At 41.0% G+C, this 26,568-nt stretch overlaps 1 protein-coding gene across 2 annotated transcripts; it reads right to left on the reverse strand.

Annotated features, from left to right (window-relative positions):
* On the reverse strand, nucleotides 1-26,568 carry LOC105034735 (NADH dehydrogenase [ubiquinone] 1 beta subcomplex subunit 7). 2 transcript variants are annotated; one of them, XM_010909998.4, is made up of 2 exons: nucleotides 26,121-26,568; nucleotides 1-120 (listed from the first exon to the last, which is right to left on the reverse strand). In XM_010909998.4, exon 1 carries the CDS (start codon nucleotides 26,472-26,474, stop codon nucleotides 26,154-26,156), a length of 321 nt encoding a protein of 106 aa, XP_010908300.1. In that variant the 5' UTR covers nucleotides 26,475-26,568; the 3' UTR covers nucleotides 1-120; nucleotides 26,121-26,153. The 2 variants fall into 2 exon arrangements, with proteins under 2 accessions (XP_010908300.1, XP_010908299.1); XM_010909997.4 differs by lacking the exon at nucleotides 1-120 and adding an exon at nucleotides 12,534-12,591.

Here is a 26,568-nt window from a genome sequence, read left to right on the forward strand (position 1 = left end):
TTTCAGACACCACAACATGGGATAATACATCTGTAATAGTAATATAAGTACACTTACAACCAAACATCTATTATCACTTATATGCAGGAATATCTGTCACCAACCAAAACGATCAGTTGTCTGTCTCCAAGTATGTTTTTTGTTGCAATATTTGAGGTACATAAGGAGCAGAACAATTAGAAGGGGAAAAGAGTAAGCATAAAAATAAATTTATTCAATAAACTTAAGAATCTTCAAATGAATGGAGAGTGAGGATAACATCATTACATCTAAGGCATCATACCAACACCACAATCATTTGAGGTTATAAAAATTTGGTTGGTTGGCTTTGTTGAGAATTCAGAAATTACATTCTTAACAACATCCCATCAACTGGATGGTTTTCCTTTCAGCAGTCACTTCTCTTTATGGCAGTTTTAGCCTACCTATCAACATTCCTAATTAGACAAGCATGTCCTACTACATACTGAACAGGCATGTTAGACACTGCCACAAAGACATGTTTACCAAATCTTAGGTCAAACATTGAGGATGCAAAAATTTACTTAAACTCGCTTTTCTTGCCATATGAAGCATTATGTGGACCAGATTTGACTCAAATCATAGTACGGCTAGTCACCCTTTACCATCTTGCTGACCAAGGTATACAAAACTCCAATTTTTCTACTCAGCTACAAATTTTCTGGTGGATAAAATCCATGAACCTTGCTCCTTGTAGAAGAATGAGTAGCTTCTTCTTTAACTTCTTCCTTAAGAAGATGCAAGGTATAATTCTTGTCACCTCTACAAAATGACACCGCAGTAGGCAACATTAGCTTTTCCACTGCATCATTTGAAATATCATTCTCAACCCTTCCCCACTGATAATTAGATCACATACATTGCCACCAGAAAGAACACGTATCTAGAAAATGCTATGCTGCTGCCGATCTTCCAGTTAATCCATGGTCAACGTTGTCATCACTCTTCAACCCACCGAAGACTCTCCTTGAATTGGATAAGCATCAACTTCTTCATTCTCAATCATCATAAACAGGTTCTAGCACCTCTACTTCTATCCTCTTTCACCATTAGTAAAACAACGAATGTGTGATCCGTTGCTTTGCTTTAAAAGCACTAGGACCAGAACTGTTTTACGCTCCATACTACACTACATCCCTCCCCTCATCATTCCTATCAATACTAGCTACACTACGCCACTTGTTTGTTGGTTGTGGCAGCCCCTAGACCACTCTGCCAAGCTGCATGATCATTCCAAGAGCCCCAAACAACATGAATATAACTTTGTAACTGCTATCATTCCCTACTACACATTGGTCTCCTTGGGTCATAGCGCAACACTTGTTTTGGAGCCATTAAAGCATATAGTCGAGCATCTTCAAGATTGAATAAAGGAACCACTCTCATCTAATCTCTAATGGATTGATTTAAAGAAATATAACCAGAAGTTATTTGTTCATTAGTCCCATTAAAACCAACCCTAATAAAAAGGTTATTAAACTCAAAAGCATATTCCTCTACCGGCATACCATTTGCTTCAATGGATGAATTTTTCATACAACTCCACTGCATAATCAGTAGGTGAAAATTGCTTCCGCATCTCTGATTTCATGTGTTCCCAAGTGTATATTTTTGGCTTGCCTTGTCTTACACACTGCCCTTCAGCTCTTTTCCACCATTGAAGTGCAATGCCCTTCAATTTAATCTTTATAAACAATAGCTTCCTATTTTGGTCATCCCATTTCCATTCAAAATAATTATCCAAGCTAGCTTCCCCAATCTAAATAATCTTTTGCACGCAACCTTCAAAAAAAAAAATCAGCGACTTCTATTGTGATTTCACCACTATTTAAATCAACGAAAAGTACTAACCAAGGTTTACCATACTATATCGAACCAGATAGTATGGGGCATACCATACTGGTACAAGTATGGAGCAGTGTACCAACACTCGCCTCATATTGACACAATAATAGATTGGCACCATATGGATCCCGATATGGGGCCCAATACCAAGACGGCAAATATTGGTACTAACCATCACAATCCACCTTGTACACATGATATATAGGTCCAAATCATGAAAGGGATATTCATCTTCTCCATAATCACTTTCATCCTCAAGACAACCTTCTGGCACATCTAAGATATCACAGTCACTTTCCATATTCTCCACACAGGCTCCCACATGTTCCTACCACTATAAAGCTTGTACAACCCATGACAAATCTTCAGTCATACACCGCATCTCAGCCAATGCTATATGTGGGGCTTGATTTCCTCATTTTCACCATGGTTTATAAATGAAAAACCTAATGCAACCTTGGGATCTTTTTGCTCTAATACCCCTTCGATGCAGTGCAGAAAGTGAAAGACAGCAAGTAAAAAACAAAATAGATGCTATAGTTCAATAAGACTGAAGCTGGAAAATGATTAATCATTTTTAGTATTTGAAAACCAATAACTTATAAATTAAGAATAAGACAGCTACTCACATGGAATCCAAACAGACTATCTATAATAGAATTGCAGCAGCTCTCCAATACCAGCCCTTGATTACAAACAATCCCTACCAAATCTTAGCCATGCAAACTCATTAAAGGTCACATACTAGTCAGATGACTATTTAATAAAAACTAGAAACAAAACTATGGACCATAAACTAAAAAAAATAAGAGAAACAAAAGAACATATTGAAAAAAACTAATCAAGCAAACTTCTTGGATGCTCCTGCATCACATTTGAACAAAGTTAACATGCATTGTGACACAAATCACATCTACGCTATATTTTTTTTTTCCAAATCAGGTCTACACTAAATCTTTCATAGAGAAAAACTACTTGCGCTATATCACTACGTAATGATGGCAACAGAATTATGTACCTATCAATATACAATTTATAGAACAAAACCTTATAATGTTAAAATTATAAAGTAAAATATGATATCACTTTATGGTTTTATCTCCAATTAAATAATCCGGTACGTTTTTTTAATCAAACAAGAATCCTATTATTTCTACAACCAACATGATTGACCTAATTAACTACATTTCTTTTTTCTACAATAATTTTTTTTTACTTACATCAATTTAAGTCTCTATTCACATATCAAAATCTATGCCTTTATGGAGCTTGCAGAAACTAAACTTCATAAATTATTTGTTTGGTCCTAATTTCTGATGACTAAATACAGCTCGAACCAATCCAACAAGTATTAGTCTAGAAGATGTTGAAATGTCTATATGCTCAAGTTGAACATCAAAGCAAAGTTGAGTTTAAGAAATGAGGAAAGAGTGTTAAAGAACTAATTGAGATGTTATGATCATAAGTAGAGAAAATCAATGAGGGCTTAGTTTGCATGCGAAAGGAAGTAACACAGGGAGACAAGAAATTCTAGATAAAGTTATGAGAGAATGTTGGAAATTTGACTGCAAGAAGCAGATAACTTTTGCATATAATGACAAGTAGGAAAATCAATATTGTTTCCTGCAAGAAACTAAATGGAAAGGTAGTATATCCAAAGATATTGGCAATGGAAATAACCTATTATATGTAGATAAGAATAACAACGAGAATGGAGTAGGAACAGTGATGCATAGGAAATAAAAGATAAAATTGAATATGTAAAAAGGATAAGTGATAGATTAACACCTATTAACCTAGTTTTAGATGAGAAGATTATCAATATAGTTAGTGCTTATGCACTGCAAGTAGGTTTAGAGGAGGGAATTAAGAAACAATTTGAGAGGGGATGGATGGATTTGGTATTACTGGAGGAGAAAGAATATTTCATGACTTAAATGGGCATGTAGGGAAGAATAATATGGGATATAAGAGAGTCTATGGTAGATTTGGTTTTGGGAATAAAAACGTAATAAGAGATTGATTCCTGAGTTTGCAGTTGCTTATAACCTAGCAACTACAAACACCTTTAAGAAAGAGAGATGATCATTTAGCAACCTTTAAGAATGCATCAAATGTATCATAAATAGATCACTTTTTTATCAAGTGAAAACCCATCATATGAGGATTATAAGGTGATGCCAGGAGAAAATTTAACCACAACATATATTACTAGTCTTAGATTTATATACCAAGTATAGAAGAAAGGAAAAGAGATTAATAAATGTCCAAAAGGAAGATGGTGGAATTTCAAAGGAAAAAATGTTAATATTTTTAGATTACTAAAGGAGAGAAATAGGAAGTTGAGAAATGAACCAAATAAAATGTAAGACAAAATGGTCAATTGCATTAAAAGGGTAACCAAGATGTTCTAGAGAGTCAAAAAGGGGGAAAAATATACAAATAAAGAAACTTGGTGGTGGATTATAGCACATGATAATAAAATAGATAATTATAGAAAGAAAATATAAAGATATAGATCAAGATAGATGCACTAAAAAGTAAGGATAAAAGGGTATTAGTGAACGATGAGGAAAGAGATGTTATTTTGAAAAATTGTTAAATGAGTATTTTACTAAAGAAATCTTAATTGAAGAAGTAAAATTAGGAAGGAGTCAAGGATCTATTCACACAATGCAAGGTGGAGATAGCTTTGAAAATGCAATAAGGTAGGCACTTAGGCCAAATGAAATATCTATTGAGATTTGGAAAATCTTGAAAGATATTGGATTAGATCATCTTGCTAACTTATTTGACAAAATTTTAAAGACTAAGAAAATATGACATGATTGGAGGAGAGGTATTATAACACCTATTTATAAGAATAAGAGTGATATACGAAACTATTCTAATTATTGGAGAACTAAGCTTATGAGTCACCATATATATTTATAAGAAATGAACAAAGATTAAAGATCGTTGTGCTGATATCGAGGCCTGAACCAGCTGCCCAGCAGCATGGTTCGATACGACCCCATGCTATTCCATATCGGGCTCTCATATCGACAGGGTAGGGGAGAGCGAGAACAGGAGAGGAAAAGAGAGGGGGAAATGGAGGGAGATAGAGAGAGAGGGGGGAGAGGAAGAGAGGGGGGAAAGACTGGTGGAGTGCATCCCTACATAGTAGAGAGGACAGGGGAGAGGGAGAACGGGAGATAGAAAAAGAGAGGGGAGAGGAAGGGAGGAGAGGAGGATGGAGGAGGGTGGTGAACATCCAGTGGAGAGTGGCAAACGTCCGGCAAAGGGCTGCAGAGGGCCGGGGAGGTGCATGAAAGGGTAGAGAGGGACTCCACCTCCAGTTCCCCTGTTTCATTTGAAATAAGGGAATTGGAGGGGGCTCTTTTTATTTTCGAAAATGTTAAGTCGACAAACCCTTTGCCGACTTCCTTAATTTTTCTAAAGTAAAAAAGTGGAGGTAGTGTTCGCCAAACCGAACGGTTCAAAGCATGCCAAACTATACCATGGCTTGATGGTATGGTTCGCACATGGAATTCAAAACACTAAAGAAAAGAGAGGAAAAGAGAGAGACAAGAGGGAAGCAAAGGAAAAGGCCATCAGAGGCGATCGAAGAGCCGTCGTGGATGTCGGAGGGCCATGGATGACCATGGTGCATAGAGAAGAGTGCACTAAAGAGAAAAAAAAGAGAGAAGAAGAGGGATAACCGACTATGGTCGTTGATGGCTACCGAAGGGTCGAAGAGGCTTTCGGAGAGCCAACTTCACTATGAAGCAGCAAAAAAAATAAATTGACAGCAATTCTATGATTGAAATAGTGGCTACTCATCCTTGTTTCAACCAGATGGAGGGGGAGGGCTCTCCGAAGGCCTCCCCAACCCTCTAACAGCCATCACAATGATGGCCGATTCTCCCTCTCCTTCCCTCCCTCCCTCTCTCTTTTCTCTTTTTAGTTCACCCTCTGCCATGCACCATGGGCATCCCTTCGACGGCCACTACCGTGGCCGGCCGACCTCTCCATCTCCTTCCCTCCCTCATCGTCTCTCTCTTTTTCTTTTCCTCTCCAGTTCTCCCTCTCCTCCACTTTCTTTGCTATATTGGTTCGAGCCCGATACAGCCTGATACAGAGGCATACAAAACCATATCGCAGGCCGGCCAGCAAGGAGTCCCATTTCGATTGGGCAAACCTTCAGCAAAGAGATCCGCACCTCCATGCAGCTCTTCGACCCTCCACCAGCCAACTACCACTATCCCTCTCTCCTCTTTCCTCTCCTTTCCCCTCCCCTCCCTTGTCTCTCTTTCGTTTCCTCTCTTTCCTTCTCCCTCTCCCCCTCCATTGCTAGTTTCTTGTTTTGCTTGTCAAAACCATCCTAATCTACTGCCCGCACAGCTCGATACGCCCCAAACCAAATGGTTCGAGATGGTTTCACCATCTTGGATTAAGAAAAATAACAATCATCTCAAATAAGCAATTTAGATTTATGCCTGAAAGATTAATAACGAAAGCTATCTTTCTACTTAGATAATTGATAATAAATATAGAGAAAAAGAAAAAGTCCACATAATCTTCATTGATTTAGAGAAATCTTATGCTAGAAAGTACCAAGAAAAGCAATTTGAAAGGTTTTAAAAAGGGAGTACATAATGATATATGGAAATAATTGAGAACACGTATGCTAGGAGGGTGACAAGTGTTTGAAGTAGCTGCACTAAAAGTATATTTCCAGTTACTATAAGCATGTATCAAGGATCAGTGCTGAGCCTACATCTTTATGCACTAACCATGGATGAACTTACTGCCAATATTCAGGAACATGATGTGTGTTATTTATAGTCTATATAGTGCTGATTGATAAAAAGAGAACTGGATCAAACACTATAGAGGAAAATTTTTGAGGATACGGGCTCAAAGATTATTAGATTGAAGATAGAACATATATCTGAATGTAAATTTGCTAAGAATGGAAATGAAAATGTGGTTTCAATTAGGACTAATGACCAAGAGATACCACAAAATGACTGATTACATCACTTAGGATATATATATACAAAATATTGGGAAAAATAGATGAAGATATATGTAATAAAATTAGAGATGGTTGGATGAAATGGAGATATGCATCTGGAATATTATGTAATAGCTACATACCTAGAAAGAGAAAATTTTATAGAACTAAGACCTGCCATCTTGTATGGCTTAAAGTACTGAGCAATAAAGAAAGTACACTAAAACAAGTTAGGTGTAGTGAAGTGATAATGCTAAGATAGATGCGTGATAAGACTAAAAGAGATAAAATAAGAAACGAGGATATTAGAGGAGTTGTATGAGTTGCATAAACTAAAGACAAAGTGATCGAAAAAGTGATTGAAAATAGATTTAGATGGTATGGACGTGCAATGAATATCTGAGGAGCGTCCAGTAAGGAGTGGAATTTTGGTTTGTGTTGAAGGTGGGAAGAAAAGAAAGGAAAGACCTAAGATAACATGGATGGAGGTTATGTATAAAGATACGGAAAAACTTGGAATGATACAAGAGATGGCCCTAAATAAGAAATTTGGTGAACAAGAATCAATAAAGCCAACACCAAACAATAGAGGAAATACCAGATGCTTACGGTTATGGTAGACAATTAGATAAGCATGCAGTAACCAAGGATCTAACCCTTGAGTAAAATCTATGGAAAAGACTGTCTCAGACAATAATTCCAAAAAGATCTAGTAAAGCCAGGTACATATACTAATGTACCAACACAATCAATAAACTATGACAAGACATGAACATGTACTAAAGGTTTTACGAGAGACAAAATGATAATGGGAAAGGAGAAGACAAGTCAAGAAAAATACACATTTGGTTTTCTTTAGAAAAAGCAAGGTTGTGTGCAGATTGGAGATTATGAAATATGTATAATATATGTAGTTATGCACTATATATAACGGAGAGAAAGATAGCTTGAATGCATAAACAAATATGACTTCAAGGTTCGTAGCTAATTAGTTACTACATAGACAACAAATTGATAACAATTTAAGACCAATTACACTTTGGCAAGTGAAGAACACTTGTAGATCAATAGACTAAGATATATATAATTGTAGGAAACAATAGATTCTTTATGTTTTCTATGCATATACATATAGATTGAACTAACAGGACCCGTTAGAGTGACAAGGCCATGGTCCTTCCAAAATGGAAGGAAAACTTCTTTTCTAGTCATGTCCGTTATTCCTAAAAATCCATTCTAGCAAACATAAGCATCTCTGCTCTTAAAAAAATTAATAAGATATGACAGCCTACACATCTGAAAATCCACCTCAATAAACAAATTTATCCACCCAATAGTTGGAATGACTAACAACATTCTTAGGTAGCAAGGACCTAGTAGCCAATTTCCATTCATAAACATTGGAAGAGAGATTTGCCAAGTTGTGTGCTACCATAGACAAGCAAAATCCACTTCACATGATCTCTAGATACCTCTCCATGACTGATTCTTTAGCCCTACAAAAAAGCTCTCACAAAATGCTGAATTTACCAAATAATTCCTCCTCACTTTTTGAATTTGGGAGCTAACCATAGAAGAAAACCACCATGTCTTGGCATCCATAAATTTTTGGAACCATTCAAAACTTATGCATGAGATTTTTTCCTCATATAAACCAACAAAACAAATCATCTTAAATTCTTCCATTAGATAAAATTGCTTTCCTCATTCTTATCATATCCATTTAAGAAAGGTGAGAGAGAAAATAGACTTAGTATGATAATTAATTGGCAAGACCTATCAACGATTTGGCCTAAGATCTTGTCCTTTCTTTTCTAAGCTTTCCTATCATTTTATTATGTTTCGAAAGTATTTACCGCTCTATTAAGTTTTCTTTAAATCTAAGTAAACATGCATGATAATGAGCAAGGTTGGCTATGCCAGTATCAAGGCCCGTACTGATTGGCTAGCGGAACAATTCAGTATGCCCCCGTGCCATTCTGTGCCAGGCCCAAACCGACACAGCAGAGAGAGCAGGGAAAAGGAGAACCGGAGCAAGAAAGAGAGAGCGAGGGGGAGGGAGAGATAGGAAAAGAGAGGAAAGGATGGAGGCTGGCAATGACCACCAGAGGGCTGTAAAGGCCTCCGAATAACCAGAGTAAAAAAGAGGAAGAACCGAAGAGAGGAAAAGAAAAAGAGGGGCGAGGGAGGGAGAGGAAGGGAAGGAGAGAGAGAGGGAAAGGGCAGAGAGGCCAGTGATGCAGCCCTTCAGATAACCAAAGTAGGAAATAGGGAGAACCAAAAAGAGGAAAAGAGAGAGGGTGGGGGGGAAGGAGGAAGGAGGGAAGGAAAGGGAGAGGACAGCATCGACGGTCGGACATAGAGCTATTGCCGATTTTGGCTAAAATAGAAAGATTAAAATATGGCAAGTTAACCATATTTCCACTCGAAGAAGGGCGCAGCTGCCCCTCCAGTCATTTGGGGGCCTCTATGGCCCTCCAATGGTCACCGCCGGCCTCCCCGGCGTCCGCACCCTCTCCCTCTCCTTTCCTCCTCTACCTCCCTCCCCTTCCCTCTCTCTTTTCCTTTCTCCGGAGGAGGACAAAGATTTGATGGCCTCAGTAAGCCTCCAATAGCCTCCCCGGCTTTTCTCGCTCCTCTCCCCCCTCTCTTCTTTTCCTCTCTTTCCTTCTCCCTCCATCCATCCTCCTTGGTGTCTCGTTTTAAATGCCAGAACTGTCCTGGTCAACCACCAGTGTGGTTCAGGACAATTCCACCATCCATGATAATTTGTTTTACTATCATAATAGCCATGAGGATCATGACTCAAAAATATTTTAAATATAATTTGTACCATTTCAATGTTAAACAATATTTTCTTATTTAAAAATAATGGCTATCATTTGCTTGTACTAATATACCATGAATGTGTTCGAGTAATTTAGTATCTCAAAAATAGCAAAAGAATGGACAAGCATATCATATTCTTCGAAGTATAGTCTGCAAGATGGTAGATTATATCTCATATAATCTGAGGCGTTGGACCATAAGTGTCCAAACTAGAGTCAACATACATGTTAATAGGTGCCTAACATGAATAAGTAGAAAAGCCATGTACAATATCTTACTTTTGAAGGACTCTTGTACCAATAATGATGCTTGTTTTAATTATTTTCTTTGGATAGGGCACATTTCGACTATGAATATGGAACAAGATGGGTTCTTGAATTTGGTGATGAAGGCTTAGATTCGGTAATAGAACCACAAAGACTCAATTTTGACCACTGAAGTGGTAGCCCAGTTGGAACGGGCCGTTAACCCCTCATCCCCACGTCCAAGATTTGAGTCTGCAGGCTTACGATTAAATGAGGATTAAATTCCGATGCCTAGATGCGGGTCCGTGGGGTGATATCTGGTCCCTCTGGTGCTTGGGTGGTTTGGGGGTGACATACTCACCTGATCCACTTGGACATGGCGGGGAGGGACTGAGCCACCTTTGTTGTCACCCCACATCGGACATTCCTCCAGTGGATTGGGGGCCCTCATGGTAACATCCAGAGGAGGTAGCTACACCGAACGCCCCCCCTCAACCCATTTTTTTTACCAAAAAAAAAGACTCAATTTTGTGCATTCACCACCTTAATAGTCAATATATTCTCGATCTAGTGTTTCAAAGAGGTGCATCACATCCAACTATCTAAATTATATCCCCCAAAAAATATCAGTTCACATCCCCTTATGAAAAAAACAAAAATTAATTTCAATAAGTTCTTTTTGTTTCAAAAGATTAAAGATTGTCAAAATTTATTTATAATTTAATTTTCCTCTTTAATTTAATCTTCATAACAAAAAAGGAACACTCATTTCCATCTTTTTATAATTTTTTTTTGAAAACCTAGAATGCTTAATTCTTTGTGCAAAACCTTCCTAGATTTTTTTAGAGTAACACATATAAATTGCTCAATAGTTAGCACCTCTCTATACCATACAAATGTTGCACTCGCCAACACTTTGGACACATTAGAACCAAATGACTCAAGAACATATCAACACATACTCAAAGATTGATGAAGATACACTAGTTGAACAATAATTTCCTAGTCTTTGTTAAATAGCTTGATAGTGATAAACTAAAATCTATGAACTTCATCATTTGATTGTTAAGTATATCATGTATAATGACTCCTCATGAATATTCCATTGTTTTAATGACAACAAAAACCACACACGAATACAAATTGAATGCTCTAAAACCTTCAAATCAAAATCACAATTTTCGATTAGTGTAAGTTTTATGGAAAAGGAATCAAAATTTAGGGCACAACTAGACTAATGTTTACTGATAATCAGCACTATACAGTATGCATCTTGATAATTGATACCATTATAACACAAAGTAATAGTGATTGGTAACTAAACGAGCAGATTTAAAATGTGATTGTAAAGCCTTGGCTGCAATGGCACCTATCTTATAGACCTTAAGGTCAAAACACACAAGCAAGATTCATAGAAATATGTAGTTTTATTGGAATGGTTAAGAACAAGCAAGGAAGAGTTGTAGATCTATGTTGAAGTTGAATAGTCAATAACAAGAAGAGGAATGACAAGAAGGGGAAATGGTGCAAATTGAACAGATAATCACTGTGAAGAATTGATGATGAACACACAAGGCATGGGTGAAGCGATGCTTTTTTTCTTAATACCTCAGTAATTAGGGTGGTGACCATGCTCTAATTTAGGAGGTGATTTGTTTAATGTCTACAAACACACCCATTGACTTAGGATTTGTACGATTTTTTCTGGATATCTCCAATGCTACTAAAGGCAGCATCCTAAGGTAAATCAACTCTTAAGCGCTTGATACTTTCTTGAGCTTTAGAATAGACAGCTACTAAAGCACCTAGTTTGACACCTAGGCAAGCATCTTGCTGCCTAGGGGCACATTTGTCTCAAAGCAAGCACCTGAGAACTCACTCTTCAATAATAAGGTAATGATATTCCGAAGCTGGTTTTAATGTTTCGAGAGCAATAAAAGGCATCTTTGTCTATTTTAACTGTTACATGGAGGTATTCTTTTTCTGTGTATGGGTTTGAGTAAACAATGAGCATGTAAATCTTTGACAATAGATCTAACAATTCCCAAAACAATGATGGACCATTCAAATTGAAAATCCCCACTATTATTTTGATCTATACCTTCAAATATTGGTTTAAACCAAAAAATTGTGTTTCGAAGATCTCTATGTTATACATCAAATAGGCACTTAAATGAACAACAACAATTGCGCTATCGTGCTAAAATATATGATAGGGCAGATAGATTGGAGATCTACTCCATAATCTACACATCTTAAAACATGTTTATATTTGAATTCAATAGATTTTGATGATTAAATTACAAAAAAAAAAAAAAAAAACATAGTACATGCTATTAAAATCATTCTTTCTTGCATCAATTTGAAACAGATTAAATACCACCAAAATATATAATTTTTGGGTTATAGATATTTTTTTTTAGTGTACATCATATTCAATGGTTTGGATCTTCAATTTAGATGGGCCATCATTGATTTTAAATCATTAAATATTTCGTTAAAATTTAACATGTAGTGTATAGTTCCAACTACCAACTATATATATATATATATATATATATATATATAAGAGAAATACATATACAGATACAAAATAGATAAATTACCTCCTTTCTCTAACCATCAGTTTCCTTCCACATGATGTTACAGATCCTAAGCAAGAAAATAATGATGACAAATCAATAAATCACTCTAACAAGTATAACAGCAAGAAGAAAAAAGCCCCTTGACTCCTCCAAAATCAATTCTTTCTTCAGACTCAATTCCCTCTTTATCTTTTCTTCTTTTCTGTTTGGACATATTTTTATTTTTCAGTTGCCAATCATCAATCAAGCATTTTCTTCTCCCCTACAAATATTATGCCACTTGTTCCTCTAAATCACAATATAGTCCACTTTTCCTAGTGGATAAATGGATGACATGCAGCATCAAGATGACTCAAAGCATGAAGGAATTGGAGGATATCCACCTTCTTGCTCCAAACATGATTCATGTTCTGTACATTCACCACATTGTTTTGTAACTTGCACCCTTAAAACATAGTGACTTCCATCTAAGCATAGATTCTCATACAAGTTCTTTGAATATATCTATAACTGAATGAATCTTAAACACAACCATGACAACCATGAAACAACTAAATTAATCTCTTATATCAATCCATAAATTTGTTCCTCTATCATCAAGGACTCTGTTTTTGTTTATCCTAGTCTCACTCTTCCATGTTGGAGATCACTCTCTTCTTGCTATGTTCTACAACATATTTGGTCTTTTAAGTGATTCCCTTCTATAAAGTGGTTATCAAAGATGCCGAAAGAAAGCAAGCTACATATTCAATCTATTGCAAAGATTTGGTATTAGATGACAGGAGATAATATTTTTGAATTTAATATGTATGCAATCCAATTTCTTCTCACACTCCAGAGGCATAAATTCTTTCTGATATCAACTCCAGAGTACATGTCCTTGGTGGGAATCTTCTTAAAATATGTTATACTTAGGGTATGGTAATTCTCTGCCCAAATCTGCATTGGCTTACGCTGAATCATACTCATTCTCTATTATGAGGATGAACATATTGAAGAATGGTATGTGTTAAGGGGATATTTCCTTCTTAGGCCGAAGACAGAGACCGATGGTTATGTTTGGGCCGATGGGCATGGCGAGATGGCTCAATCCTAGCTTTAGCCTATGGTGATCCCTGGACCATGACCGCAGTCAATGAAATTCAAGGATCGGCCTTTCTGGGCTTCGTCACCTTATCTACTGCAGTCTTTATAGTTACTGGCTTCTAACACAAATGACCGCAGATGGCGGGGCACTCAGGCATGTTAAATTCTGACGTCGGCCATATTTAAGCACCGGCTTTCATCTTGCTAGATGAGATTCGACTCGGCCATTTTCTTCTTTCAGCACCCAACTCCATCAAATAATACGGAATCTTCAACTAAAGAGGTAGAGCCGATCTCACCTGCGCCTTAATTCAAAATCTGGAATCGTCTACGACTCTTAGTTGATTTCGAAGTGGCTAAGGGAGGTGTGATAACCACCTCGATGATCTCGACCAAGAGTCTCACCACGTTGCGCCTAAATCGCCCTCATAATCTCTCTCAACGATTTCGTGATTCCTCCCTACAAAAAAATTTACAAGGGACCTCCCAAGATACGCGTCCATAATCTTCTACACTCCTCTATTGTTTCCTTGAGATCTGACTTGAGTGTCGAAGGGTCCCCGCCGAAGCCAACTCCGGTCAAAACTTGAGTGCGGGTTTTCTGCCGGGAGGATGCGCCACCACTCCACTCTATCCGATCGCGATCCAAAATGCAGCGGCAACAGATTGACGCTAGAGGAAAGATCCTAACCCACTTTGAGGAGCACCAAACAACGATTATGGCACCACGACAAGCGTCCACCCGGAGATCCGACACCGCTGCCACCTCCCAGCCCGTGAAGAATGCGGCAGTCCAGCAAGTTCTGGCACAACCGCAGTCGGAAGTCCAGCAATCACCTCCCCCACAGATGGCAACTGTCAGCGTGGAACAATTTCAATTACTGTTCCAACAGGTCCAAATATTAACCACCGCTGTCCAAACAATGCAGCAGCTGTACGTGGCATCGCCGGCAGTGGCACTAGTAGTGGCGACTACAGTCGCATCTCCACCAACCAACGCGATACCAATGGTGAATCCATCTTCAGCAATTCCTCCACAGCAGCCTGCAACAACACCGCAGGCACGACCTCCACTATCCCCTCGAAGCCCTAAGCGGGGAAGGCAGACCCATCACAGCCAACCCCATAGTCCCGAACCTAGAAGACGATGATCGCCGTGTCCCCATTCTAGGCAGGACTCAATGCCTAGTCGACGATCTCCTCTACTGTGTTCTGAGAATCATACTGCTGCCGACATCGACCGTAAATTTCGGAAGATGTATGAGCACATTAAGACGTTCCATCATCCGGCAACGACTCTTGACAATGGGTACAACACTAACCCGCCGTTCAGTGACCAACTAATGCAAGAGCCGCTCCCCCTGAACTTCAAGATGCCATAACTTGAGAGTTACCGTGGGATCACTAAGCCTGTGAACCATTTGGAGAGTTTCAAGTCCCTGATGCTCATCCATGGGGCAACTGATGCCACCCTCTGCCGTACCTTTTCATTTACTTTGAAGGGTATAGCTAGACATTGATATACTAGTTTGAAGTCTCGGACAATCCATTCCTTTGATCAGATGAGCCGGCTATTTGTTGGCCATTTTGTGAGTAGCCAGAAGCACCAGAAAAGATCGGACTCCCTGATGAACGTGAAGCAGAGAGAAGGGGAGTCCATCAGATCTTACCTCGGCCGTTTTAATACGGCCCTGAAAGACGGATTACTGAAAAATGATCTTCATTATTCTCTGGAGAAGATCTATCCTCGAGACTTCGCCGACATGCTGGCTCGAGTGAAGAAATATGCTAGGACAGATGAGACATTTGAAGGCAAGCCCCTGGTGATTCCTACCGAAGACTAGAGGGAAGAAAGACTGGAGTCTCCCCTAAGAAACCAGCAGCCCCCTCGTTCTCCTCCCAGATGTCGAAGATCCTGAACTCCCCTATGCAACTCTCGATAGAGAGACACTCCTCAACGGGATCGACGTATGCCCCCACCTGGAAGGTTCACCAACTACACCCCTTTGAATACTAATCGATCCCAAATGCTTATGGAGATCAGGGATCGGATTCCAAGAGCACCGAGACTGAAGTCTGGTCCCGATCGGCAGAATCCAAATAAATATTGTCTCTATCACCGCGACCATGGCCACGACACCAAAGACTACATCCAACTTCAGGATGAAATTGAAGAACTTATTCAGCGTGGTCGCTTAGATCGATTTATTCGATGTCGACAGGATCAGCAGGAGCAGCGAAGACTACCAGCCCCGTCAGAACCACAACAGAGAGAGCCCTCTGAAGATCGACCTCCCGTAGAGATGATCAATGCAATAATTGAAGGATCCTGCGAAAGGATGGAGGAAGTGGCCGAACCATCCAAGAAGCCGAAGGTCAAAGAATCTCTTACTTTTACTGAGGATGCCCAAGGGATTCAATTCCCACATAACGACGTGATGGTTGTAACTCTTAATATCGCAAACTATGATGTACGTTGCGTTTTAATTGATAATGAAAGCTCGATCGATGTTTTATTTTATGATGCTTTCTCTCAAACGAGTATACCACCGGAACGAAAGGACGGATGGATACCCTTCTTATGGGGTTTACTGAAGATGCTGTGCCGGTTAAGGGGGTAATAACTCTTCCTGTAGTAGTCGGACGGTCTCCTCGATGATCTAAAGTCCAAGTGGATTTCCTGCTAGTCCAAACACCTTCGACTTATAATGCAATCCTTGAACATCTAGAACTCAATACACTCGAAGCCGTTGTATCCACTTATCATCTGAAGATGAAGTTCTCGACAAACTCTGGAGTTGGTGAAGTGCGTGGGGATCAGGCCTTGACCTAGCAGTGCTACAACATTGCACTTCATGGATCAAGACCATCCAAAATCTATCCAATTGATGGGTTGGACACTTGGGATGATTTGTCCGAAGAAAGAGGAAGACCTGTAGAGGATTTGGAGACGATCCCACTTGAAGATGGCAATAAGAAGCATACCATCCGAATTGGATCGAATCTCGACCAGGTAATCAGGAAAAGACTTATCTCCTTTTTGCAGGCCCACACTGATGTGTTCGCTTGGGCACCGATCGACATGCCCGGCATTGATCTAAAGGTGATGATGCATAGGCTGAGCGTCAACCCAAAGAACAAGTCTATTAAGCAAAAAAGAAGAAGCTTCGTACCTGAGCAGCAAAAGATGATAGCTGAAGAAGTAGACAAACTACCGAACGCAGGCTTCGTTCGGAAAGTCAACTACCCTAGCTGGACCGCGAACGTAGTCCTTGTGAAAAAGGCAAATGGCAAGTGGAGGGTCTACATTGACTTCAAAAACCTTAAGGAAGGATGCCCGAAAGATAGCTATCCCTTGTCTTCCATTAACCAGTTGGTAGATACAACTTCGGGCCATAAGCTCCTTACTTTCATAGATGCTTTTTCCGGATACAACCAAATCCGAATGGCTCATGAAGATGAGGAGAAAACAGCCTTTATTACTGACAGAGGCCTCTTTTGTTACAGGATGATGCCTTTTGGTTTAAAAAATACAGGTACAACTTATCAGCGCCTAGTCAACAAGCTTTTCAAAAATCAAATTGGCCGAAATATGAAGATTTACGTGGACAACATGGTGGTCAAAAGCAAGGCTTCCCAGACCCATATTGAAGATCTTGAAGAGACTTTTGCTATATTGAGAAAGTACAAAATGAAGCTAAATCCTACCAAATGTGCCTTCGATGTGACTTCGGGCAAATTCCTAGGCTTCATGGTGTCCTGTCGAAGGATAGAAGCCAATTCAGAGAAGATTCAGACTATAATTAAAAAAAAATAAGTCTGAAATATCAAGGAAGTGCAACACCTCACCAATCGAGTGGTGGCTTTAAATAAATATCTCAACATCAGCCGAACGCTGCCTCCCATTTTTTCGAACCTTGAGACAATCGAAAAATTTTCAATGGACTAATGAGTGCCAACAAACCTTTAAAGAGCTGAAGCAATATTTAAGTTCGGCGACACTCCTCAACAAGCCAAGCATAGGCGAGCAGCTTTATTTGCACCTGACGATATCTCCAGTGGCAATAAGCACTGTGTTGGTCTATAAGCAGGATAATGTTCAGAAGCCAATATACTACACCAGTTGAGTCTTACATGATGCGGAGACCCGGTACACGAAGTCGGAGAAGCTGATCTTTGTGCTCATTATCACAGTCAAAAGACTTCGACAATATTTTCTTGCACATCCAATCGCGGTGTTGACGGACCAGCCCCTCAAAGCTATTTTACATCATCCTGACACCTCTGGCCAACTGGCGAAGTGGGCTATTGAACTTGCAGAATTTGAAATCCAATATCGACCTTGACCCTCTATCAAAACGCAGATCCTGACAGACTTTATTGTAAAATGTACCATTCTGAATGACTTAGAGATGTCCGAACCTATTCATGAAGATGTGATAGAAGAATCAGAGTCATCTGAACTAGAAAACTCTTGGATAATATATGTAGAAGGCTCATCCAACACCACTGGATCGGGGGTCGGGTTACTGCTACTCGGGCCTGAAGGATTTACTGTTGAATACGTCCTGAGGTTCGGCTTCCCATCTACCAACAATGAAGTGGAGTATGAAACACTTCTGATAAGGCTAAGGATCGCCAAAGAGCTTGGAGTATCAAAATTGAGGGTCTATACTGATTCTCAATTGGTGGCAGGACAAGTAAGAGGAGACTTCGAAGCTCGGAAAGAACATAAGAAAAAATACCTGTAGAAGATGAAAGATCTGATATCGGAAGTCTCTAACTTCGACATCCAGCAAGTACCTCGGGCCGAAAATTCGAAAGCTGATCTGCTGTCAAAACTGGCAACCCTCGCACCAGGAGATCTTTCACAACAATCATTTTTTGAAGTACTGGAAAGGTCAAGCATAGAAGATTTGGCTCAAGTTCTGCAAGTCGATAACGAACCCTGCTAGATGGATCCCTTTGTTCGCTTCTTAAGGGATGGAGTGTTGCCTGCAGATTCAAAAGAAGCCAGGAAGATCAGGTTTCAGGCCACCCACTACATCTTCCACAATGAGAGATTCTACAAGCAATCCTTCTCTTTGTCGCTCTTAAGGTGTCTTCGCCCATCCGAAGCCGAGTATGCTTTTCGAGAGGTGCACAAAGGAATGTACGCCAATCACCTGATCGGCAAATCCCTAGCATACAAACTACTTCGACAAGAATATTACTGACCCAAGATGTAAGATGAAGCAGCTGACTTTATTAAACAATACGACCGATCCTAGCAGAATGCCAATGTTCAGCATCTGCCATCTGTGCCACTTACTCCAATTGCCGCTCCTTGACCATTTGCTCAATGAAAAATGGACATCTTAGATTCTTTTCCACCAGCATCAAACCAAAAAAAATTCTTGCTGGTAGCCATCGATTACTTCACCAAATGGGTAAAAGCTGAGCCCCTTGCCAAAATTACTGAAGCCAAAGTGACTAACTTTGTCTGGAAGGCTATTATTTGCAGGTTCGATTTTTCCAGAGTGATTGTTACAGACAACGGTCACCAACTCACAGGCACGAGGTTCGCTGAATTCTGCCAAGATTGCAGCATCTCCCAACACTTCACTGTGGTGGGCCATCCTTAGGCCAACGGAGAGACCGAAGTTAATAACCGAACCATTTTGCAGGGGCTGAAAGCAAGGATTGGCCGAGCCAAGAGAGCTTGGGTCGATGAGCTGTACAATATCCTATGGGCCCATCGAACCACCTAAAGAACTCCTACAGGGGAGACTCCTTTCAACCTCTCTTTTGAAACTGAAGCTGTCATCCCTATAGAACTCGGACTCCCTTCACATCGAGTCAAAAATTATGATGATCAAAGCAATGAAGAATGGCTTCGGGCAACTGTATCTGCTTGAAGAGACCCACGAGAAAGCAAGAGTAAGAATGGCAGTCTATCGATAGAAGGTGGCACGGTGCTATAATTCTCATGTCCGAGACAAAGAGTTCAAAGTCAGAGACCTGATCCTACAACGAGCCGAAGTCTCTCAGCCCATCGAGCATGGAAAACTGAGTCTCAACTGAGAAAGCCCCTATCAGGTGGATGAAATTTTCCAATCAGGAACCTATCGCCTCAAGCAATTGGACAGCACACTTCTATCTCGGTCCTGGAACTTGAATAACTTGCGGATGTGTTATTGGTGATGTTATTATTCATCCACTGAATGTTATATTCTTCTTTAAAGACATTGTTATTTTCTTTATCTTTTGATATCACCCCCTTGAAGTAAATTCTCTTTGGGGATTAACCAACTAAATATGTTATGAAGGCAATTAATAAAAAGGAAGAGAATACCAAGGAGAAACAAAAAGCACAGAGAAGGTATGCATAAATGCAAATGCCCTTTTTTTCATTACTTCAAAATACTTACAAACGAAAGATGGAAAAACAAAGACAATAACAGAAACATAAAAAAGAAAGAGAAAAGGGGAAAATAGGGACTCCTCCGAAACCATAACTCCTTGGCCACAGCAAAGATCAAGATTCAAGATAAAGAAAACTCAATCTTCATCCGAAGAGAACATCCCAACCTCATCAACGCTGTCTCGAGATGAAGACGATGCAGGTCCAGCTATGACATCAGATACTTGATGCGGGTCTTACAGTTTTCAAAATCCTGCACAAACCCAGTCGTGGAGGCATCCAGAAGTTCTCCCTTGAAGGCCTCTGAGGCCTTGAATTCGGTGATGCAGCAGAGGGGCCTCATTAAAGGCCTCCTCAGCAGTGCCAAGGCAGAGCGTCACCCCAATGGAGGAGCCCGCGCCAGGAGTCCTAGGAGGAGGCTCATTGAGCGCCATCCTCACCTTTTTGCTAGAGTCCTTCTGAAGAAACTCTGCCTTCTTTTTGGTAGCTTCTTTGACTTGGCGGGGAGCAGGCTCCATGATCTCGAGAGCGAGAACTAAAAAGGAACGAGAACAGGGAAGACATTCGTGGGTGCACCAACGGTAGGAAGGCACAATTTATAGAAGATCCAAGCAGAATTGCGCCCACGCAAGAGCCAATCCAGCGAGAACTAAAAAGGAACGAGAACAGGGAAGACATTCGTGGGTGCACCAGCGGTAGGAAGGGACAATTTATAGAAGATCCAAGCAGAAATGCGCCCACGCGAGAGCCAATCCGAATCCTCCACGTGTCGCATTTTGAAATTTCAACCGTCACCGCCATTCCCTACGCCTCTCTCTTATCCGAACGAAGTCAGCGAAGCGCTTCGAAAGCTACCCAAGTTTGCCACATGGCAACCGGAAGATGGCCTAGAAGAAGACCTTCGATTGATTTCCTTGGAAAATTTCGCCTGCCATTATGGCAGGAGTCCCAAGGCATGCCGCGATGGACGCTCCAATTTTAGGAAGACATTTGACCAATCGCGATGATTCTTCTCCCAACGAGCAACAGTAACCTCCATTACTAAGAAGCAGGGGCTAACCCTTGAGAACCCCTAAAGGCCGAACCTGTTCTTCAGCGGGCCAACGCCCAAGAAGACCTTAGTAATCAGGAGAAGCGGGGGGTAACCAACGAGAACCCCTGAAGCCCGTTGATGTTCATCCGGGCCAAAGATTGGAACCTACGAGCGGGGGGTAACCGAGAACCCCTGAAGCCCGTTGATGTTCATCCGGTCCAAAGATCGGAATCTACAAGCAGAGGTAACTAACAAGAACCCCCGAAGCCCGTTGATGTTCATCCGGGCCAAAAATCAAAATCTACGAGCGAGGGCTAACACAAAAGGACCCTCGAGCCCTCGGCTTTGGCCAAAAAATAAGCCGAATCTAAAAACATGGCCACTCTGCAGATGCCATGACAAGTCGTCTCAGTGTGGAAATAATTCATCCAAATTATAGATCCTACAAGTGAGACATTGAACTTGTGCAACGCTGAAGTTTCAAATCCTATTCCTTATCAAAAAATTTCTTACAGCTATTACAAAATAGGCAATCACAAAAAGACAAAAGGAAAAGATGCACAGGTTCAAAGATCAATCCTTGGCCAGTGGAGCTTCGGCATTCGATGTTCCCCCTAGGTTTGAAGCAGGAAGATGAGAATCAACTTTTGGGAAAAGTCTTCTAACTAAGCCTCGACATTCTTCAAAGCTGAGATCCATCACTTGAGCTGATATACCACTAATTGCGATGGTGGTATCCCGTAACGTCGAAGCAAGCCGATCCTCCAATAAATTGATAGTTGCTTTAGCATGCTCAGCCGCAACCGTATGTTCCGCAAGCTGAATTCTAAGTTCGGACAATGAAGATCTATCCTTTTGGAGGGCTCCAAGAGGTCAACAACCGTCCTCTTGGTCTTGACCAATTTGCTCCAAACGTCATCAATTGTTGACCTCTTCGCATCCAATGAGCGACAAAGATTTCTTATCTCGCCCCTAACTAAATAAAGCTCTTCTTTAAGCTTATCAATTTTTTGCTTGGCTTTATCACCGATCCTACATGAAGCCAAGTCATACTTCAGTCTTGCAATCTCGTTTTGGACCTCTTGCAGCTGCTCATTGAGAAAGGATTTTTCCGCACCCATCCTCCAACTAGCGGCCCCGGTAGATTTAGCAATTTCATTGCGCTTTGTAGTCAACCTACATTTTTCGGAGAAGTATTTTCTGTTCAACTCCTCCATACGCTTATTCGCCTCCTCCAGACGCTTCTGCAGACTCCTTGTCTGCATCGCTGCCTCCTCGTCACTTATCTCAAGCCTCCGAAGTTTCGCCTTAGCTTCAGCAACATCCTACTGAGCCTGATACAAGCTCCTTTCAAGAGTTTCAATTCAAATTATTATAAGCAAAGCCCTTGAAAGATGCTTAACCAGGTATTGGGTGAACATGCGATCGCAACAATCACAACGGATCAATTGAGGACATCGCACACAAATAAGTCTAAAATATGGGTAAAACTTTTTCTTTCATTAATTTCAAAAGTCAATTTTTACATTGATTAACGAAATAAAAAATAAAAAGAAATATAAGTTTAGTTATGCCCGACCTCAACATAAGGATCGATCGATGGTAGATCGGATGAAACCACGACCGGTTGCTCCAATACTTGTAGAGTTGGTGCAACATCAACAGAGACGAGTGCAAGGACAACCTTCGAAGGTACGAAAACTTCGGACGGTCCCCTGCTTACCTCGACGATCGAAGTCCCACCGGCGACATTTTCTTCTCCCTCCTCTTCCAACTGGTATAAAAAATCCCAATCCATGTCTGGGAAGCGCTCCTTCACCTTTTTGAGATAAATATCGAGACCAGTGTTGAAGGCATCTAGACTGAAAGTAAGCTTCCCATCCGAATATTCGACGGATGCACGAAAGGCTTCCATAGCTACGCATCCTGCTTCAGCAGCCCGCTCCTGGACCTTCCTCTCAACTTCAATGACCTGATTTGCACTTCCAATCTTTTTCTTCTTTCCGAAGCTAATGTGGCTTCAATTTCTTTCAACTTATTTTTCAACTGGGCCACCTCGGCCTCAGTAGCTTTTGCCCTCGATTTGACCTTAGCCTCTGCAGCTTCGATCGACTGACATTTCTTATTTGCTTCGGCCAACTCTTTCTCAGCATCGTTCATTTTGGTGATAAGAGTTGCCACATAATGTCCCGCCTATATTTATAAGTAGGGAATGAGTAAAAATAAAATAAAATAAAAAAATAATAAGAGATGGAAAAAAAGAAACAGGAGTAGATTCATCTTCCCGAAAGTGGAGATCATTTGTCTTTACTAATTCATAGTATTTTCTTTCTCAATCTCCTCCAAACCGTCATTCAGGAGAATGCTTTTGAAGGCACAGCTAGAGTTTTTCCAACTATCTAAAATCTTCTTAGCGGTGGATGAACCTTGACCCTGCTCTTGACTCATTGTTCTCTAACAGAGTCCAACTCCGCCAATACTGGGCCAACCTGGGGGGGCGGGGAGCATAACAGGTTTTGGAAGCTAACTTCGTAAGGGACGAACCGAAATAGCTTCCTCCTTATTTGAAGTCGAGGGAGCCCTCTCCTTTTCGCCTTTATCCGAAGCTTTGGATTTCATCGGAACTCCAGCAGATGAAGAAGGTACAACCCATTTCGATGATCTCCTCAACAGCTCATTTACTTCTTCAGGCTTCATCATTGTTGCGAAAAAGTTCAACATCAGTGGAAGGCCTCAAAAGAGACATCGGGGGGAGGAATGGGGATCTCCTCACCTCTAGGATCGGCCACTAACATCGGCATTATAAAGAGACTACTCTGATAGCAACTCCTTCAGTGGGAGAACTTTATATCCCCTCAAGATCTCAGAGCGCTCTCATTCTTCATCTCCAAGCTTCGGGACCTTGAAGTCAGAATCCCTCGATCGATCCCAATGTGGACATCTCCACTCCTCTACGGAAGGATCAAAAACGAAAAAATACCAGACCTTCTAATTATGCACTAAGGATGGAGCCCCCGTTATCAATGCGAGAGCTCTCCTTGTTGGGAAGACATACCACCAATCCCCGATGCATTTTTTCATGGTATAAAAGGATCGAAAAAAAGATAGAGAAGGCTGAACCCCAACTCTAGAGCAAAGAATCAAAAAACTGATGATAAAGCGAAAAGAGTTTGGAATAACAGAGCACAGAGGAAGATTGAAGAAGCAAAAAATCTCGACGATGAAAGGATGAATAGGAAGCCTGAATCCAACTTTAAAGGCTTTCTCGTACAAACTTATCCTATCAGGGGGAGGGTGGCTTACTCTATCATTGGGACCAGGAGGTTCTAATTCAAAGATGGATGGGACTCTGTACCAAATGCGAATGCGATTCAAATCCTTAACTCCCAACTTAGATTCAATCTAGCCTGGAGCAAAAGATGTGGCGTCACGCTTTTCACCCCCATTAACAGGAATATTCCCAGAAGAGGAAGGGATTGATTCAGAAGAGTAATTTTCGCTAGGGTTCTTAGAATCTGCCATTAGAGATGTAGGAAGCAACCAAATCAGGAAGGCAAAAAGGAGACACAAAAAAGGAGAGAAAACCAACCTGTTGTGGCATGATAAAAAAGAAGAAGATGGTGATTTTTCGAGAGGTGGAGACGCCGCTTAAAAAGGAACCGTCGATGAACCGAAACACCTTCCAAATGAAAAGAAAATCGAAAGAAGAAGATCCGAGAATGTACAGAAAAAGTGAGAGACCTCTTCCTTTTTAAACAAGGAAAATTGAAACTATCCAAATACCACATCCTATCCGGCCATCTGATGGTTGACATATGGCGCAACTCAATGATAGCAAAGAGATGTCAATCGGCCCATTAATGGTATGTATGAAAAACAAGACGTGCTATTCTTTTGATTCTGTCGATCGTCTAGTAGCCATGATTGCAATTTGAAATGACTTCCCCTTCATTCCAGAAGCATGTGCACTGCTCTCGCAAAAGGGACAATGCATCTTCGGCCAATCAAAATTCTAGTACTCCCTTCACTCAAATTGAACTCAGGAGTAGGAGGTACATGTTAGGGGGATATTTCCTTCTTAGGCCGAAGATGGAGACAAAGGGTTATGTTTGGGCCGATGGGCACGGCGAGATGGCTCAATCCTAGCTTCGACCTATAGTGACCCCTGGACCTTGACCACAGTCAGCGGAATTCAAGCTATTGGCTTCTAACACAAATGACTGCAGATGATGGGGCGCTCAAGCATGTTAAATTCTGACTTCGGCCATATTTAAGCACAGACTTTCATCTTGCTAGATGAGATTCAACTCGGCCATTTCTTTCTTTCAGCACCCAACTCCATCAAATTATACAAACCTTCAACTAAAGAGGTAAAGCCAATCTCATGTGCACCTTAATTCGAAATCCAAAATCATCTACGACTCTCAATTGATTTTTGGAACACATAAGAGAGGTGTGATAACCACTCCAATGATCTCGACCAGGAGTCTCGCCACGTTGCACCTAAATCACCCCCATGATCTCTCTCAATGGTTACGCGATTACTCCCTACAAAAAGATCTACAGGGACCTCCCAAGGTACGCATTCATAATCTTCTACACTCCTTCTCTATTATTTTCTGAGATCTACCTTGAGCGTCGAAAGGTCCCGTCAGAGCCAATTCCGGTCTGGACTTGTATGCAGATTTTCTGTCAGGAGGACACACCACCACTCCAGCTCCATCTGACGGCAATCCAGATTTCAGCGGCACCAGTATACAAATTTTTGGCATAATGAACATGTTTCTTCTATAGACTCCATGAAAAACTGGTAATTTGTGATCAGCACGGTCTACCATCCTCTTAACTTCTTGCCCTTACCTATAACATGAGGCAAACAAATCTCCTCTAAACGCATTAACCCTAAAACTCCAGAAAAATCCAATTCTTATCAAAGATCTGGCATCCCTGGTACGCAAAATGAGTGCTTGATCAGCAATCAGCCAATATTCCATCAAAACCCAATCATCGCAGATTCGGGAGACATCATCAATCAAAACAAGAAAGAGAGAATCTGGTTGTAACGAATACTGACCAGAAGAAAGGGGAAGAAAGAGGGAAAAGGATATCAGGCGTTGGCGGTGGAGGGGATGAGGGGGATGGGGGATTTGCCCTGGATCTTGGCGGCCTTCTTCTTCTCTTTGAGCTCGCGGATCTTTTGCATCTGGAGCATGCGCTCCATGACGAGCTCGTACTCGCACTTCTCGTAGGTGTGGCGTTCGGTCTCGCACTTCCAGGGGAGGTAGAACTCGGCGACGCGGCATTTGTTGAGGGGGATGAGGAGGTGGGCGCACTGGTCGCGGTAGGGGATGGGCACCCGCGCCTCTACCATCTCCTCCTGTTTGGCGACCATCGGCTTCGACGATCCCAGCTTCACCTCCTCCGCCATTTCCTTCTCTCGAGACTTCGTTTCGATCTTTTTGGCCCGGGTGGGGGACGTTGGTGTTGTCTTAAGTACGAAGCCTCTCGCATTCCAAATTTCC

This window comes from Elaeis guineensis, chromosome 11 (assembly GCF_000442705.2).
Source record: "Elaeis guineensis isolate ETL-2024a chromosome 11, EG11, whole genome shotgun sequence".
Lineage (NCBI taxonomy): Eukaryota > Viridiplantae > Streptophyta > Magnoliopsida > Arecales > Arecaceae > Elaeis > Elaeis guineensis.

Coding starts and splice junctions, on each gene's coding strand:
- LOC105034735 (XM_010909998.4), bottom strand. CDS start 26,474: ATGGCGGAGGAGGTGAAGCTGGGATCGTCGAAGCCGATGGTCGCCAAA.